This window comes from Aristolochia californica, unplaced genomic scaffold (genome assembly GCF_029961685.1).
Source record: "Aristolochia californica isolate CCGP_79_NKW_82.1479 unplaced genomic scaffold, dmAriCali1.0.hap1 SCAF_1, whole genome shotgun sequence".
Taxonomy (NCBI): domain Eukaryota; kingdom Viridiplantae; phylum Streptophyta; class Magnoliopsida; order Piperales; family Aristolochiaceae; genus Aristolochia; species Aristolochia californica.
The window spans coordinates 58,684,003-58,699,109 of NW_027181770.1; the positions used below are offsets into that span (position 1 = coordinate 58,684,003).

At 35.7% G+C, this 15,107-nt stretch overlaps 1 protein-coding gene across 2 annotated transcripts; it reads right to left on the bottom strand.

The window, feature by feature from the left end:
- Nucleotides 1–8,020: 8,020 nt before the first annotated feature.
- Nucleotides 8,021–10,553, bottom strand: LOC137963434 (uncharacterized). Of its 2 annotated transcripts, none has more exons than XM_068810559.1 (2): nucleotides 10,436–10,553; nucleotides 8,021–10,280 (listed from the first exon to the last, which is right to left on the bottom strand). In XM_068810559.1, exon 2 carries the CDS (start codon nucleotides 10,185–10,187, stop codon nucleotides 8,289–8,291), a length of 1,899 nt encoding a protein of 632 aa, XP_068666660.1. In that variant the 5' UTR covers nucleotides 10,188–10,280; nucleotides 10,436–10,553; the 3' UTR covers nucleotides 8,021–8,288. The 2 variants fall into 2 exon arrangements, with proteins under 2 accessions (XP_068666660.1, XP_068666665.1); XM_068810564.1 differs by having other exon boundaries at nucleotides 10,432–10,442.
- Nucleotides 10,554–15,107: the final 4,554 nt, after the last annotated feature.

Sequence of the window (15,107 nt, forward strand, 5' to 3'; positions counted from 1 at the left end):
TCAGGCAAACAAATGGATGGAAAGCCCATATTTGCCCCTTGTTCTGTAACTTTGGATATTTTAATTTATTAATGATAATCAAGGAATGGATTATTGAAAATTTCATAGTTTTACCTCTTATACGTAATAGCTATTCGTATAATACATCATTTCTAGCCGAGATAGGTAATGTTGTGCCACTCTTAACTGTGATTCTCTCCATTATCACTTATTTAAGTCCAGAACAAAGGTCGTTGGGGACAGGGAGAGAAGAAAATCGAGCGTCGGATACAGGTCGCACAAAGAGTGATTGAAATTGCCGAAAATTGGTCGCAAGAGAGATTTTTTTTTTCTGAAACCCTCGAGCCCTCCTGACAGCCCCAGCCCGAGAGCCCGATATAATTGAGGGAGAAAGTGAATTCAGAGCTCCACCCCTCTGAATTCACTTTCCCTCCCATTATACCTAAAGCGGGGGAAAGTGAAATACAGTTGTATTTTACTTTTCCCCTGCGTTGGGCACTAACAGCTTTTGGCTCCTTTTACCCAGTATAAGTGAAATACATTTTACTTACAAAGGGCACTAACATGGCCTAAGAAGAATACACACAGTATTTAGATTCAACGTTCAATGACTCTTTTTAAGTTGTAAAATTTTATCGTTCTTTTCAATGTTTCCGACATTCTCACATTGACACGGTGAAGATTATGTCCTATATCACTAGTATGATAATCATAACAAAGTGCATATACTACGAATGGCACTTGATTTAATATAATAATTTATGTTTTTTATTACTTCGATTTATGTAAATAGTAATAAATGAACTTAGACTACTTAATATTTAATTTTAGTTGGACCACAATCCTACTTTCTCTATATTTTTTAATTATTAATCATATTTTTTTAAATCAGGATTTTATTCTTAATTTTTAATATAAAAAATCATTATGTTACTTTTTATTTCAATGATATATGATAACATTTCAATATAAGTAAAAATAATTTTCTCAAAGTATTTTAAAGTTCAATTTAAATTTTAAAAACTAATATGCATAAATATCAATAACTATTTTACAGATTTTTACAAAAAAATGAGTTATGCTAACTATATCTTGTAAGTTTATACTTAAGTTGTTTGGAACATTGTGAAATTTTATTAATTCTTTACAAGATTGCAATGAAACTCATGTAAAATTTCTTATACTATTCTTTAGAGTAGTTATAACATTTATATCCTACTAGCAATAAAAATGGGATAATATCATTAGCAATTTTATAATTATTAAATATTTTCATTAATTTAAATTATAGGTATTACATATATTTTCAGTTATCTTTATCTATTCTATGTATATGGATTGGAGTCCATATTTTAGTTTTTTAATCTTAACACTAAATTATTTCACTTTTTTTTTGTTTATTTGACATTTATAATTAAAAAAAATTACTATAAGACAAACTTTCCGGGTCAAACATTGTAAGATAATATATATTAATTTTTTTCTTTAAAGTATGATATAAATTATTTTCAGACTTATAAACTTTTATCTATTTAGTGGTTGTGCATTTTTATACGAATATTTAATTATTATGTTATTTTTGCATGTTTTAGTTATTTTAGTTAATTTGGATGTAGACTTAGTCACAAATTTCAATATTTTTTAAAATCCTTCAAATGGTTGCTATTGTGACAATTGGATTTGTGAAAAATGCCAAATAACATATTGATGTCCAAGGATTCAGCGTTTATCACAAGAATCAACTGATTAAGTTTTTTATTCTAATTTTTAGATTAATTGGAAGCAATTTACCTACTTCGTCCGTTCTTTTTGTGTTGTCTTGATTTGTATTGTCCTCCATTTGGTTTGCCATTTTTAGTGTTATGATCTTGGGTTAAGTACTTGGTTTTTCGCTACCTAACAGATCGATTTTTTGGTATGTATTGGCTAGATGCTTAACATTTGGTATCAAAGTTATATCGTTGTTGCGAGTTTGAATCCCGGAGGGGGTGATGGGTCGTCGTGGATGTCGGCTGATAACGATGGGAGTATTTCGGTCTTTTGGTATGTATTGGATAGGTGGAGTTCTTAATGATTCATCGACCACATTTGTTTTCTTTGTGATTAAATAATGGACTGAGCAATTGTTAACTGTTAATATTATTTTTCTATAGGTGTCTTAGAGGCTAACTTTTGTTGAACTGGCTCATGACAAACAAGGTTTTGAGTGCATTATTGTGCTTTAGAGACTAGAGATGCGATTGATTCAAATGCAAAAGACTTACTGGTTGGTTATCTTTCTTTTCTTTTCAAATCCTAGCATAATAGGGTGTATGTTTCTAACATTCAAAGAAAAGTTATAGCCCATAATGGTATTGTTTTCATTACATTAAGGCGTAATAACCTTAGAAAGTTGGCAATGCACCTCAACAACAGAAGAAGCAAGGTAATGATCACCAAGTTGAATGTGCATTCTAAACATGAAGCTGCTGAAATTCTACAGTTGCATTTGACATTTATTTGACTCTTTTCTTCCCACGTATATGATAACAGGGTCCTACCCTGATGCTCCTCGTCCTGACACTAACAATGTCTTTCGAAGCAAGTAATTTGAAACATGTAAATGGCCAGTTATCTAATGGTGTTGAAAATGGAAAGATGACAACTAGATGTGGAAAAAAATCACATCCTTCACCATTTTCCTCGGGGAATGAGAGTGATAAATATCACTATTCTAAAATAGAGAAGGCAACCCCTTCCCACTGTGGAAAAGAATTGTATCTTAATAGGTCAAGTCAGGGTCTGTTGCAATTGGCACTAGGCAATTTTGAATTAAAAAAGAAAAATGAACGATTGGAGGCACGGGTAAGTGTAACCCTTGTCAATTTTGTATAATTACATTATCCACAACTAGGAGTTGTACCTAATCTTCCTTTTATTTACGAATAAACAGATCTATGAATTAGAGCAGAAACTTGATGAGGTGAGAAAATTATGAACCTGTTTCCTCACACTTGTATATTTTTTTCATGATAACAATAAAGAAGGTTTCTATTAAAAAAACTCCTGACGAGAAGGGGGAAATGAACAAAACAAGGAAAATAATCTAAAATAAGAAAGTTGAACGGGTGAGGGAGGTGGTTAGCGAAGGACTTTTACTTTTAAATTTTAAGTTCATGTAAAATCATCCTTTTTACGTTTAAAAAAAAGAATAAAGTCCAAGTGTGATATAGTTCAAAAAAATATATTAGATATAAGCTTCAACTTCCGGCATGTTATAAGCAATAATTTCCACCATCTCAAATTCACAAGTTTCCTTTCTCTCTAGATTGCAGCTCTACTCTTCTATGTCCCAATTTCTATAAATTGCCCAAATTTCCCCCTTTTAATTTTAGTACTTTCAAGTATTCAATTTTTTTTTTTACTATTTGATATTCAAATAGTAAAAAAGAAGCAATAAGAATAGCGTAGAACAAATGACATTATTTGTATCAATGTTCATTTTTTGTACACAGGTTTTCTAAAAACCTAAGGATGTTTGATGATGAAGAGGCTAAAAAACTTACATTTATTACTAATTATCTTATAATTTTTCTATGAAAACAGCATACTAAAATGTTTAAGATTGATACACAATAACAATTTCACTTTTACTACTATAACTGTAACGTTTTCATAAGAATTTACATAAAACTTCTTGCAGTGTCAAACTTTTTATAAAGAAAAAGTATTATAAGAGACCTTGAGAACAATCTAGTTTGTGATAAAAAAATAAAAAGTCAAGCCATAGATGAAGACAAAGGATGAATTATCTTTTAATATTTCTTGAGGTTATACTATTAAATGTAATAATATGTTACTATATGGTAACAATGATGTCAATGTTAATAGCACTAATTCTTGTTTTAATAAAGTGAACACATGAAAATTTTGTAAATGTAAATATAGAAAAATAAATAAGATTAATAGTTTAAAACTATTTGTGTTAATTTTTTTAATTAGTTGAACATTATTTAAAAAATAATTATACATGATAAACACCATCATCCTTTCTCATTTGACTATTAAAAGATTATAAAAATATTAAAAAAACAAGATCAGAGCCATCAGGGGGTTGTTAGATAATTTATCTTGTTATTCCGAGAAGAAAGTTGACTCCACAAGGTTTAATATTGCTAATCTGGTTGAATAAAGTTGTTAAACAAATATGTTGGCGCTCTTCTCTCACAACCTTTGTAGAATTATTGGACAACTCTTTTGATGAGGTCTGCAATGGAGTTTACTTTGTGAACAGAGATATGTTTTAGAATAAGAGAAACAAAAGTAGAATGCTACTTGTTGAAGGTTTGGCTCTACTCTCAATTGTAGATACTTCTACTGTTGTACCCATTTTTTTGGTATTCCTTGCAAATTGTTCACTTAGTTTAATATTTCAGATAATGAAGATGGGATGGATCCAGATAAAATGAAATAATGCATGTCTTTGGGGTATTCTACTAAAAGTAAATCTGCAAACACCATTGGACAATGTGAGCCGTTACAACCTTTTGAAGAAATGTGTTATCTACATGTGTTTGTGTGTTTTTGTATTTCCCAACTGTAATACACTTCATCTTTGGCATTCTTTTGTCTAATTTTAATGTTTCTTTCATGTGTTACTCAAATAAAAATAGTTTTAAGACAAGTACAGATAGAAAAGGTAGGGATTTGTATCCTTGCACAATTTGATTTATGTCTTGTTAAACGAATAACAAGTTGTAAAGTATGCTAGTGATATTGTATCCATATTCGTTTCAAACATACCCCTCCCGCCCTCCAAAAATTATAATGTGGTCCCCTCCCTTCCTGGTCACTTCAATCTTAATTTAAATAACAGTGTTTTTGGCTGCCCTAGGCCTGCAGGATTTAGCAAAGTAATTCATGACGATAATGGCAACCTCCTCCTCTCCTTCGATGATCCTTTGAGCATATCTAACTTCACCTCCCCTGAACTTGTTGGGCTACTTCAGGGCCTCAAAATCTTTCGAGACTAACTCTCATGTCCACTTATCATTGAAGGAGATCCCAACCCTACCCCCCCTAACCAACGACATTGTCACACTTGGATGCCTTCCTTGATATATATAGAATATCTTCCTCCCTTAATTGCATTTAGGTTGGTTCACACTTCTAGATCCGCCAATCACCTTACGGACTTCCATGCTAAACGGGGAAATAAAAAAAAATGATGGCTGCCCAGAATAAGCTGGCTTTGGTGGAATCTTCAAAAACATTTGGCAGCTAAATTCTCTTACCTTGGTCTTCTTGGTATTAGTAATGTCCTTGACGCTGAAATTCAAGCTTTGTTGCCTAGAATCCACATTGTTGCTGAGTATAACTTTTCTCTGAATACTGTCATGAGCTAATTTAATACGGAGACTAACCTCCATAATTCATTCATTCAACTTATTTAGAAGATTATGGATAGGGCACAAAATCTTTGTTTCAATGCACCACAACACCCCATGGTCCGCCAACACTACTGCCGCTGCACTCCTAGAGCCTTGATCATTCTTGCATTAATTGTAATCTCCTTTTATTTATCTTTTTATGTACCAAGTTTCTCATGTAACTCGCTTTTGAGAGAGATGTTGTTTGAAGCCCCTCTCTTTCTCACTACAAAAGCTCTACCTTGCTTTTTCAAAAAAAATAAATTAAACATCTTCAGTAACTAGACAAAAACTAAGGTCCTTTGTCAGGGAGGGAGATATGACAAAAACTAAGACTAAGGTCCTTTGTCAGGGAGGGAGATATGACAAAAGACCTTAGTTTTTGTCATATCTCCCTGACAAAAACTAAAAACAAGATTGATCCATCTGTGCAGTGGGTTTTTGTCATATCTCCCTGACAAAAACTAAAAACAAGATTGATCCATCTGTGCAGTGGGATGCACCATGGTAGTCGGCAGCTGAGAAATTCCGAAAACTTTTTTGTTTCCACTGCTAGTAGGAAAGGCTGGAAAGTATTGACAAGCATAAAACAAGACACAGAAAATCAGATTGAAAAAAAGGAAAAATTGGAGCGAAAAGCAACCAGTAAAGTACATGAGAAGAGAGAACAACCCAATTAGAATTCAAATTTTCACCGGGCATGCCAGCATCTGCAAAGATATTACTTCACACTTAAGAAATTTGTCACCTCACACTTCTCCAGGAAAGCTTGTGCAAACTCTCTTTCTAGCCAGAGACTCATTTCTTTCTCAGAAAATTTTCTCTGTGCTTGTTCCAGAGCAAACTTCAGCGCTTCAATGTGATCTTGATATCAAGCTTAGAGGAGCTCAAACAATCTTTCCTCAAATTCATAAGGACAGACGTCATTAGTATCTCCATAACAATTATCCTCTTGTCCAAAGCTCTCAACAGCAAAATTCTCATGTAATTTTTCAAAATTAAGTACAAGTGCAGAAAAATGAAATTACCCAACATATGTCATTGTTTTAACAGGTTGCATATAAAAAATAAACTTTTTTTAGAAAGATTTATAAAAATAAACATGATGCAGGAGTTCTTAGTTCAGTATCAAATGCCCACTATAATTTCTAGAAATACAATGGAGCAAAAGGAATGACATGTTGCATGCCACCACTGATTCAGTCACCACAGAGAAAATGTTTTTATATTAAAGCTCAGATGAACTAAATAATTTAACAAGCAAAACCAAGAGAAAATCAAGAACTCTAAAAGAATAATCAGAGCAACTTAAGTTGTCCCATTGCACATTACTAACCAAGCTACATATGACTAATTAAGCAGAACAAATAAATGCAACATTAAAGTGAACGGAAACCACAAGCATCAATCTGCAATTAAATGAAAAACATCCATTGGCGGGTCCTGGTGCCACAACTAAGGAAATCTAACACAACAATTTGAGGGTAGAGAAAAAGACATGAAAGCATAACAACACAACCAGAAAGTAATGGAAAAGAAAAGGACTCAAGTTCCACACTAACAACTCCAAGTTCCTGTTTCCAGCTATTAAACAACGGCATGAGACTGGAGAAATTTGAGTTTTGCAATAATGAAACATGAGGCACAAGTTTAAAAGTATGTTATTCAGCAGGGACAAGGAATTTCACACTATGAAATGAACAAAAAATTACCCCCAACTGCTACAAATTAGGGGCTCCATCTAGTGTGGGCTTTACATATGATTGACTAACCAGTGAATCTATTGAGATGGTTTATTCTCACCTTCACTTTTCTGTTTTGTGACCTGTTCAACCTTAGAAGGAAGTTTAATGACCTAACCTTGAACAGAAAACATAAAGAGTTTTTGGCATGCCCACCATCTACTGATGTTATTAGCTAGAATTCCATTCTAAAGGTTATAATGAAATGTCTGCCTCATAAGAAATTGAAACAACAAACAGATTAACAAACTCTGCATTTACTCTCCAAGAACAGACAGGTATAATTATACTACATCAGAGAGATATCTATGCATGTAGAGAAGATGCTCATATTCATAGAGATATCTATGCATGTAGAGAAGATGTTCATATTTTGTGCAAAAACTGCAGTCATTTAGGTTTTGGTCTTCCTGAAATAGTGTAAAAAAATGAAGTGTAAGTAAATAATTGCACAATTAATCAAATGTTGTTATGTCAAGTATTTGATCTATTTTGGCAGTATAACCTGAACTTGGTCCCCCACCATTCAAGACATGCTGCAGATGAGATTTCCAGACTAACTTGTCTTCAACAAAAAAAAAAAAAGCCCAGCATAAAGTGTTCAAACTCTCAGCATTTGTACATATTGCTCCCACCCAAAAATAATATTAACAATAAATAAATAAATAATCCACACTCATTTACTTTTCAGTAAGAAATACTTGGAAACATTGCCTTGCCATTGAAGATAATGGTATCACAACATTTAAAATAAGGCAATGATATCCCAACCTTGGGGTTGAGCAAGTTCGTTTTACAGCATTGATCTGGCAGCAACAACCACTTCGAACCTTCTGAGTACACAAAATCCTAAGACCGTCACAGTATAATTTTCTCTCTTTTTTTTTGTTTCTTTCATTTTTTGAATGACTTGAACATAGCTAAAAGATACACAGGCAACACGTAGAGCAGAAGAAAGAATATTTGACAAGAAGGGAGAGTTACCTCATGACAGGAAAGAAAAATCTTCAATGTAACAACAAAATAAAAGTTCCCAACTAAACTTTAAAAAATGTAGTAAAGCACTCCAGCACATTGGCAATCACACTAATAAGAATTACAAAAATGTCAAGGCAAAAAAGGCCACAAAGCATACAGGTCAACAACACATGTATGTTCCACTTACATACTTATGATAAACCTGATAAAAATCTGCCTTATCATCAGAAATCGGCCGTAGAGACACCCCAGAGAACGTATTAGCTCCTTGCCCCAAAAATTTCACGAAGCATACAACTTCAAATTCTTTATCAAAATTTGGATCATCAAAATCAACAGGCATTCGTGCTCTCAAGCAACCCGGTGGTCCTTTCAGAGGAACATCTTCAACATGCCAACACAATTCCTTCTCTGACCTATTCAAAAGAGCTTTAGGCGACACGTTTAACAGTGTAGGATCCACTGGTAGCTTCAGGACAAACCTTACATCAGTTAATGGGGCCAATAACCCGGGATTAGAAGCATATTGAATCATCACAGAGAGAAGAGTCCCACTACAACGGGTAATTAGACGCACCCGCAAGGGAATCGGTGTAAACCGAGGTTGCAAGCTATACTTGAGGAGGGGAATTGGCTCTTCATTGTATGGGGCTCGGACATGGAATATCCCATTTCCAATGCTGCTTACATCAGAACTTTGCATAACACAACGTTTTATCCCAGCTGTTCCATCAATTTGGAAGGAAAATTCTGTCTCTTTTGCAGTAGAATCCTTTGGAGGCGGCACTGTTTTTAAATAGAGGACACCCTGTAGACCCACTCTAGCAAGCAAAGATTCACGGAATTCTGCACTGATTTCTTCAGAGAAGTACAACTCCGGACCTTTCATTTCAGTCTTCTTAATTAGCAAAAGATTTTGGAGAGGTGCACCTGCTCCTGCTGTAGTTGTCTCTGTTTTGACACTCTGCCCAGACTGCAGTTCTTCAAGCCCACCTAGTCCCAGCAGGGGCTTCATAGATTTTGTTGGACCTACAAATTCAGAGGCATCCAGACCACCTCCAAATGCATCATCAAACCCTTCAAATGCTTCTGAGAGAGAAGCCTCCTTGCCATATTCTATTCCACCATAATCACCTTCAAATCCTTCCACACCAATAAATGTCGATTGCGTAGCAGCTGGGGGAGGTAATGTTGTCACTTCAAGACCAGCAAGAGCACTAGTAATATCAGAATTAGACCCTGCTTCCTTGTTCTTTTTGAACCCTCCAACAAGTGTTTCTGGCTTGTTGAGGGCATCGCTTGCAGCAAAGGGATCATTCTCTTCAGTGGATTCTTCAGTCTTTTGTGTCTGCTGATCTGGTTGATCAGGAACAGCCCCAGGGACAAGGGTTGCAACCACCTCATCTCCAGCAGCTAAAGTTTCAGGCGGTAATTCAAACAGGGCATTGGAATAGAGTTCCACATTAGCTTGGTGGGTGATGGTAGCGGCCTCCACATTGGGCCATGTATCAGCCCCACGCACACGATTCTCAGCTTCAACTGCAGAGTGCAGCATCTTTGCAATTCCATCACCATGGATGCAGGAAAGTATGGTAGCAAGACGGATGGAGCCCACTCCACGGAGAACCACGTCAAGAGCCATGTAAACTTCGGCATACTTACGATGTAGCTTTTCCGGTGTCACATCAACACCTCGGCAAGCCGCCACCAGAACGGAAACGGCCTGATTGACCGTTGTAATGCAGTCAAATACATTATGATGAATAGTAGTGATACCGAGGACGTAGATGGCATTAACAAGACGGTAAACAATACGGTACTGCCGGTCAACACCAACAAGGAGCTGGCCGCTGGAGGCAGCCAGTGGATCATCACCCAGGGACGCGTCTGCATCTTCGGAGGCGAAGGCCGCGTGCTGCTTTCCTGGCGAAAAAGCGAGGCGCGTCTGGCGGAAAGAGGAGAGAGCAGCAAGGGCACGGGCAGGGGGGAACCATTCCCGTGTTTGGAGGAGGATATCGGATCCGTTAGCAGGTTGAAGGGAAAGGGCAAGGCACGCCATGCGCCTCAGATCTAAGATCTCCAACGATCTAAAGTCTAGGGTTCGGTATAACACTTTGCAAGAAGATTGATAATTCACAATTTCATTTCAGGCCTGAAAGGACGGAGAAGGAATTTCTTGTTGATCATGCTAATAAAGAAATGCTCGATAAAAGGTAATTTTGAGAAAAACGCATCAAAAGATTTAATTTATTCTCCGAAATAATAGATCTCAGTTTCTGGAGACGAAACACGAAAGAACTCACTTACAGTTTTTGTTGCAGCTCCGGCGTAAAGCGATAATCGTGAAACTGCAGCGGAGGTAGAGCAGCGCTCTGCTTTTAGATCGGTGTGCTGGCGTTGGCTTCAAGACGGGCCGAGCATGGTAGCTCGGTGCAAACGCGAAGCCGCGCAGTTTTTTTTTTATATATATATTTATTCGATAATATTTACGAATTTTCTTAGGCCCAGCCGTCAAATATTTGATATGATGCTAGTCGACATAATAATAGCTGACACTAAACGTTGGTTAATCCACAAATTAAAAATTTGATCTTCATCTTTATCTTTATCTTCATCTTATACATCTACATGATTTTTATCTCCGAAATGGGTGTTAATGTGGACAAATATATATTCGAAGATGGTGTTAGTGTGGACAAGTTTATCTTTATCTTCATCTTCATCTTCGAAATTTAAAATTATTGATTTTATTAATTGTAAAAATAAGTTAATTAAACCAAATGTTTGAGTTAACAATATTTTAATTACCACTATTAAATCATTAATATAATAAAGTAAATAAAAAATATTATATTAATAACATAAGATAGATTCTTTACATGGTATTAATTACTAATATATTTTCACAAAATTAAAATTAATTAATTAATTAATCAAAGGCATACTTTAATTATATTTTATTTCCTGGAACAATAAATATAAAGTTTAATATAGTAATAAAATTGAACAAAAATAATAAATAAATATATATACTTTATTAATAACCTAAAAGAAAAATTATTCAAATAACGAGTTTGTGCCTTTAATATTAAAATCATCAAGTTACAAGTTTAGTACATATGAACGACACATGTTCAAAAGTAATAACATACGACCATCATTTATCGTTCCACATGGAAGTCGATATGGCATTTCGAAATTGTGAGGCTCTTGTGAATTCTAATGCACACTGCCTCTGAAAGCTTATTACTTAGCTACCCTCATCTTCAAGACCATCATCTTTGTCGCTGTCTGTATCATCCATTGCACCTTGGACCACATCACCTTCTACACCGAGCTCACCACCCGAATCATCATCTTCATCTTCAAACGTACCTCTGAAGGGGTTTTGGGAGAGAACATTCATCATTTATGTTAAAACTAGCGGTGAACCTTAAATTTAGCTCAGTAATACCATTATGAGATTCAGATTTTAATATTATCTATTGACTTGCCCAATCTAGTTGACTTCACTATTTACCCTGAATGGAGAGTTGTATTGGTCTGGACCATAACCATTTTCCAACTAAATAGTTTGCTTTTTGCATCCATTAACACCTAAACCCTGATTCCATAGGTATAATGCCTTTGCCCTAACTAACTAAATTACATTTTTCATCTTCTCCATTCCTAACCACAATTCCTCCTTAACCTAACATCCCCCCACCTCTTAGCCTCTTCCTCTTTCAATTTCTATGAAGGTTACATAAACAACCGGTGTATAATAGGAACAACATAAAAAATAATATGAAAAAAAAAATATTACACAAAATGAGAAATTATATAGCTTCTATACACCATTCTCACTCCTACCAGCTTTAGGCCAATAACTCGTAGAATGTTTATAGGGAGACCAAAGCAGGTAACAAATATACACCAAAAACCCCATAAAGAATGTCATTCTCACTCCTACCAACTTTGGATCAACAATTTATAGATGTTTATAGGGAGACCACAATAGGTAATATATATACACCATAACCACATAAATAATGAAATGACATCAAATATATCCCATAAAATGAAAAAAACTACATAGCTTCTATATAACATTCTCACTCCTTCCAGCCTTGCCATCCGACCTCTTCCTCTCACACTTATAAACTTAATAAAAACAATGAGCAATTTCACTAAGCATGCATCCACAACAACTTTCCTCCAAATAAACTACTTAATGCCCCTCCATATTCTAAGATAAATTAATGGCTACAATTACAGTGGGAACCAGAGAAGTCCAATCTGAAAGTTCAAATAAGAATAGGACCTATATACACAGGTAATGATCTCATCTCTCCTTCTGGAGCTTCTCTTCAAAACAAAGTAGTTCAGGTTCTTCAGATCCTTTTGTAAATTGTAGTAGGGAATCAATCATGAGAGGGAAGTATAAGAACATGCACTCACAAAATCAGTTCCTATTTCTACATATATGTCTCCCATTCAAGATGGTTCCTTGCCCGTCCAACTGCTGCTCGGTTATTTCACTTGTATTATGAGTAAGAAGTGTACAACAATTCATACCCTTTTTTCAGTTTCTCAGTATTGATAAATAGATGACTTCTATAATATGAAAAAGTAATTTGATTCTTTTGGTGCCTATGAAAATTGAATTGCATAAAAATTATCACCTGGACATTAAGTAAGTTTCTCTACAGTACAAAAAGGACACATAAAAAAGCTTCGTGCACACAAAAATTTCACTAGAACAAAAACAAAAGGCAAATACCCATCCGACCATCATTGTACACTAAGACCATTTCACCCCAATGATGGTCGGATGGTCAAATAAAACACTAATTTAATGGAAAAAAAATTAGGGTTTAGTCATACCTTTTGAAATTTGGGAAAAACCGAAGCCGAAGGGTGAAATCGATGCCGAATGGGGAAATTGATGCATAATTGAAGTATAAATTAAGAAATCGAAGCCCAAATGTCAAAATCGAAGAAAATTGAAACCGAAATAGGGGAAATCGCAAGAAATCGAATATTTTGGGGGAAAAGAGAATAACAAGAGGGAGAAGGGAGTGAGATGTTGAAAGGGAGAAGAGAGAGAAGAAAGGGAGGTCGAGAGGGATAAGAGAGAGAGAGAAGCGAGAGAGAAAAATAGAGAGCGAGTTCGAGAGAAGAGAGGGAGGCACAGAGACAAGAGAGGGGGTGCGAGAGAGAGAGGGTGAGTCCCAGAGAAGACTGAGAGACGGAGGCAAGAGACGAGAATCCGAGGGAAGAGAGGCAGCAGTGACGTCGGGGGCTCAGGGAGACGAGAGAGGGAGTGTGGGAGAGAGGAAGAAAAAAAGGAAAATGAGGACGCGAGAGAGAGGGGGGTGCAAGGAGAGAGAGGGGCAAAGGGAGCGTCGCGCGTCCTTCATCTCAAAGAAGATCAAATATGGCCTTATTTGAGATGAAGGATTTTAAACTGTGGAGATGAAGGACCGCTTCATCCCCTGTATCCAGATGAAATGTCATCTGCGCTCTACTAACGACTTCAAGTGTTGAAGGGCGTCATGCGGTTGAAGATCATCTCGGACTTCAAGTTGACTAACCCCCCCCTAAGGGCGCAAAATGTTAACCAAATGACCACTACAAAATAACCCTTATGCTTTGTCGACAAATTAGCCCTGCATGGGTTTTAAAAGGAAACCCCGTTCTCACATGGCTATATTAAATAAGAAACCTAATCCTATCTTAAGTGGGTCAAGTTGGGGTTGGTTCCTTGTTGAACTAGCTCTTTCTCATCCCTAACCATAATATATTGAAAGAAGTTTTCTAAAGAAAACAAATATTCACTAATAATGGGATGTTAATGCAATAAATCTAAAGAGTGTAGAAGAATTGAAGAGAAAAATTTAGATATTGCACGAAATACGAATATTCACCGGGTAAGTAAAAGAAAACTGAAATGTGTATGAAACGAAAATATTTGTGAGATGAGTAAATCATTATAGGAAATGTAAATCAATGAAAAAATAAATAATTTCTCGTTCCTTAGGGAATAAAGGAAAAGTTAGAGTAAATGAATTTTCAAAAAATAAAATATCATGTGTTAAAATAGTATGTGATAAGCAGGTATTCTATTACGATCATTAAAAAAGAAAGAGCAATGAGCAAATTTTTGTTGTAGCTACCACCAACTTATGTAAATTGGTCATATTTCATGTGTTTTTAGATGTATTCCAATAATTCATGGTATATTGTCGTTAAGATGTCAAGGTTATACGTCACCCGGTTTTTAATAATATAAAAAAATCGGGGTTATTTAGATAATTTTAACTAACAAAGTTGAATTCCATGAAAGAAGTCTCAATAGACCAAGGGCTAATTGAGATTTTATATCCAATTAAAACTTAAATTTAGTTAATACCATGTTATGACCCCCTCTCCACCAAAAGTGAGACCTTGGCCCTCCACCTTAAAGCCCAACTTTTGCCTTGCAAGAAGAGAGGAAACGAGTAGAGGCCCTCATCCCCACTTGGCATAAGGGACCTCCATCATTATGAGGAAAGTGGGAGAAGTTATCCTCCCGTATTTTTTATTTTTGTTATTTAAAAAATAATATAATATTATATGTCAATTCGAGAATTCCAGCAAGTAATAATCATATTATGAAAATATCACGCGCCAAATTAATGATGTCGCTTTGGACCAATCCTTGTCACCAGCTTGTTCACAATTACACGGAAGAACAAGAATTGTACATTAAGTGACCACCTGGAGCCACTCTGGCCCGTCGGATCACCCCGACAAATCTCACCCGATCGATGGCTCCACTCGGACGACGCGGGTCACCACCAGAGTCAGTGCGCTCTCTTTACCAGACGATTCATCCAAAGTGACAATCATCGCATTTTTGCGAATGTGGGACCCAGTGCCCACTCCGTAGAAGAGATGGAACTACCATGATACCCCTCCTCGAGATTAGACTACAAAGCGGAATGTCTGGATAATT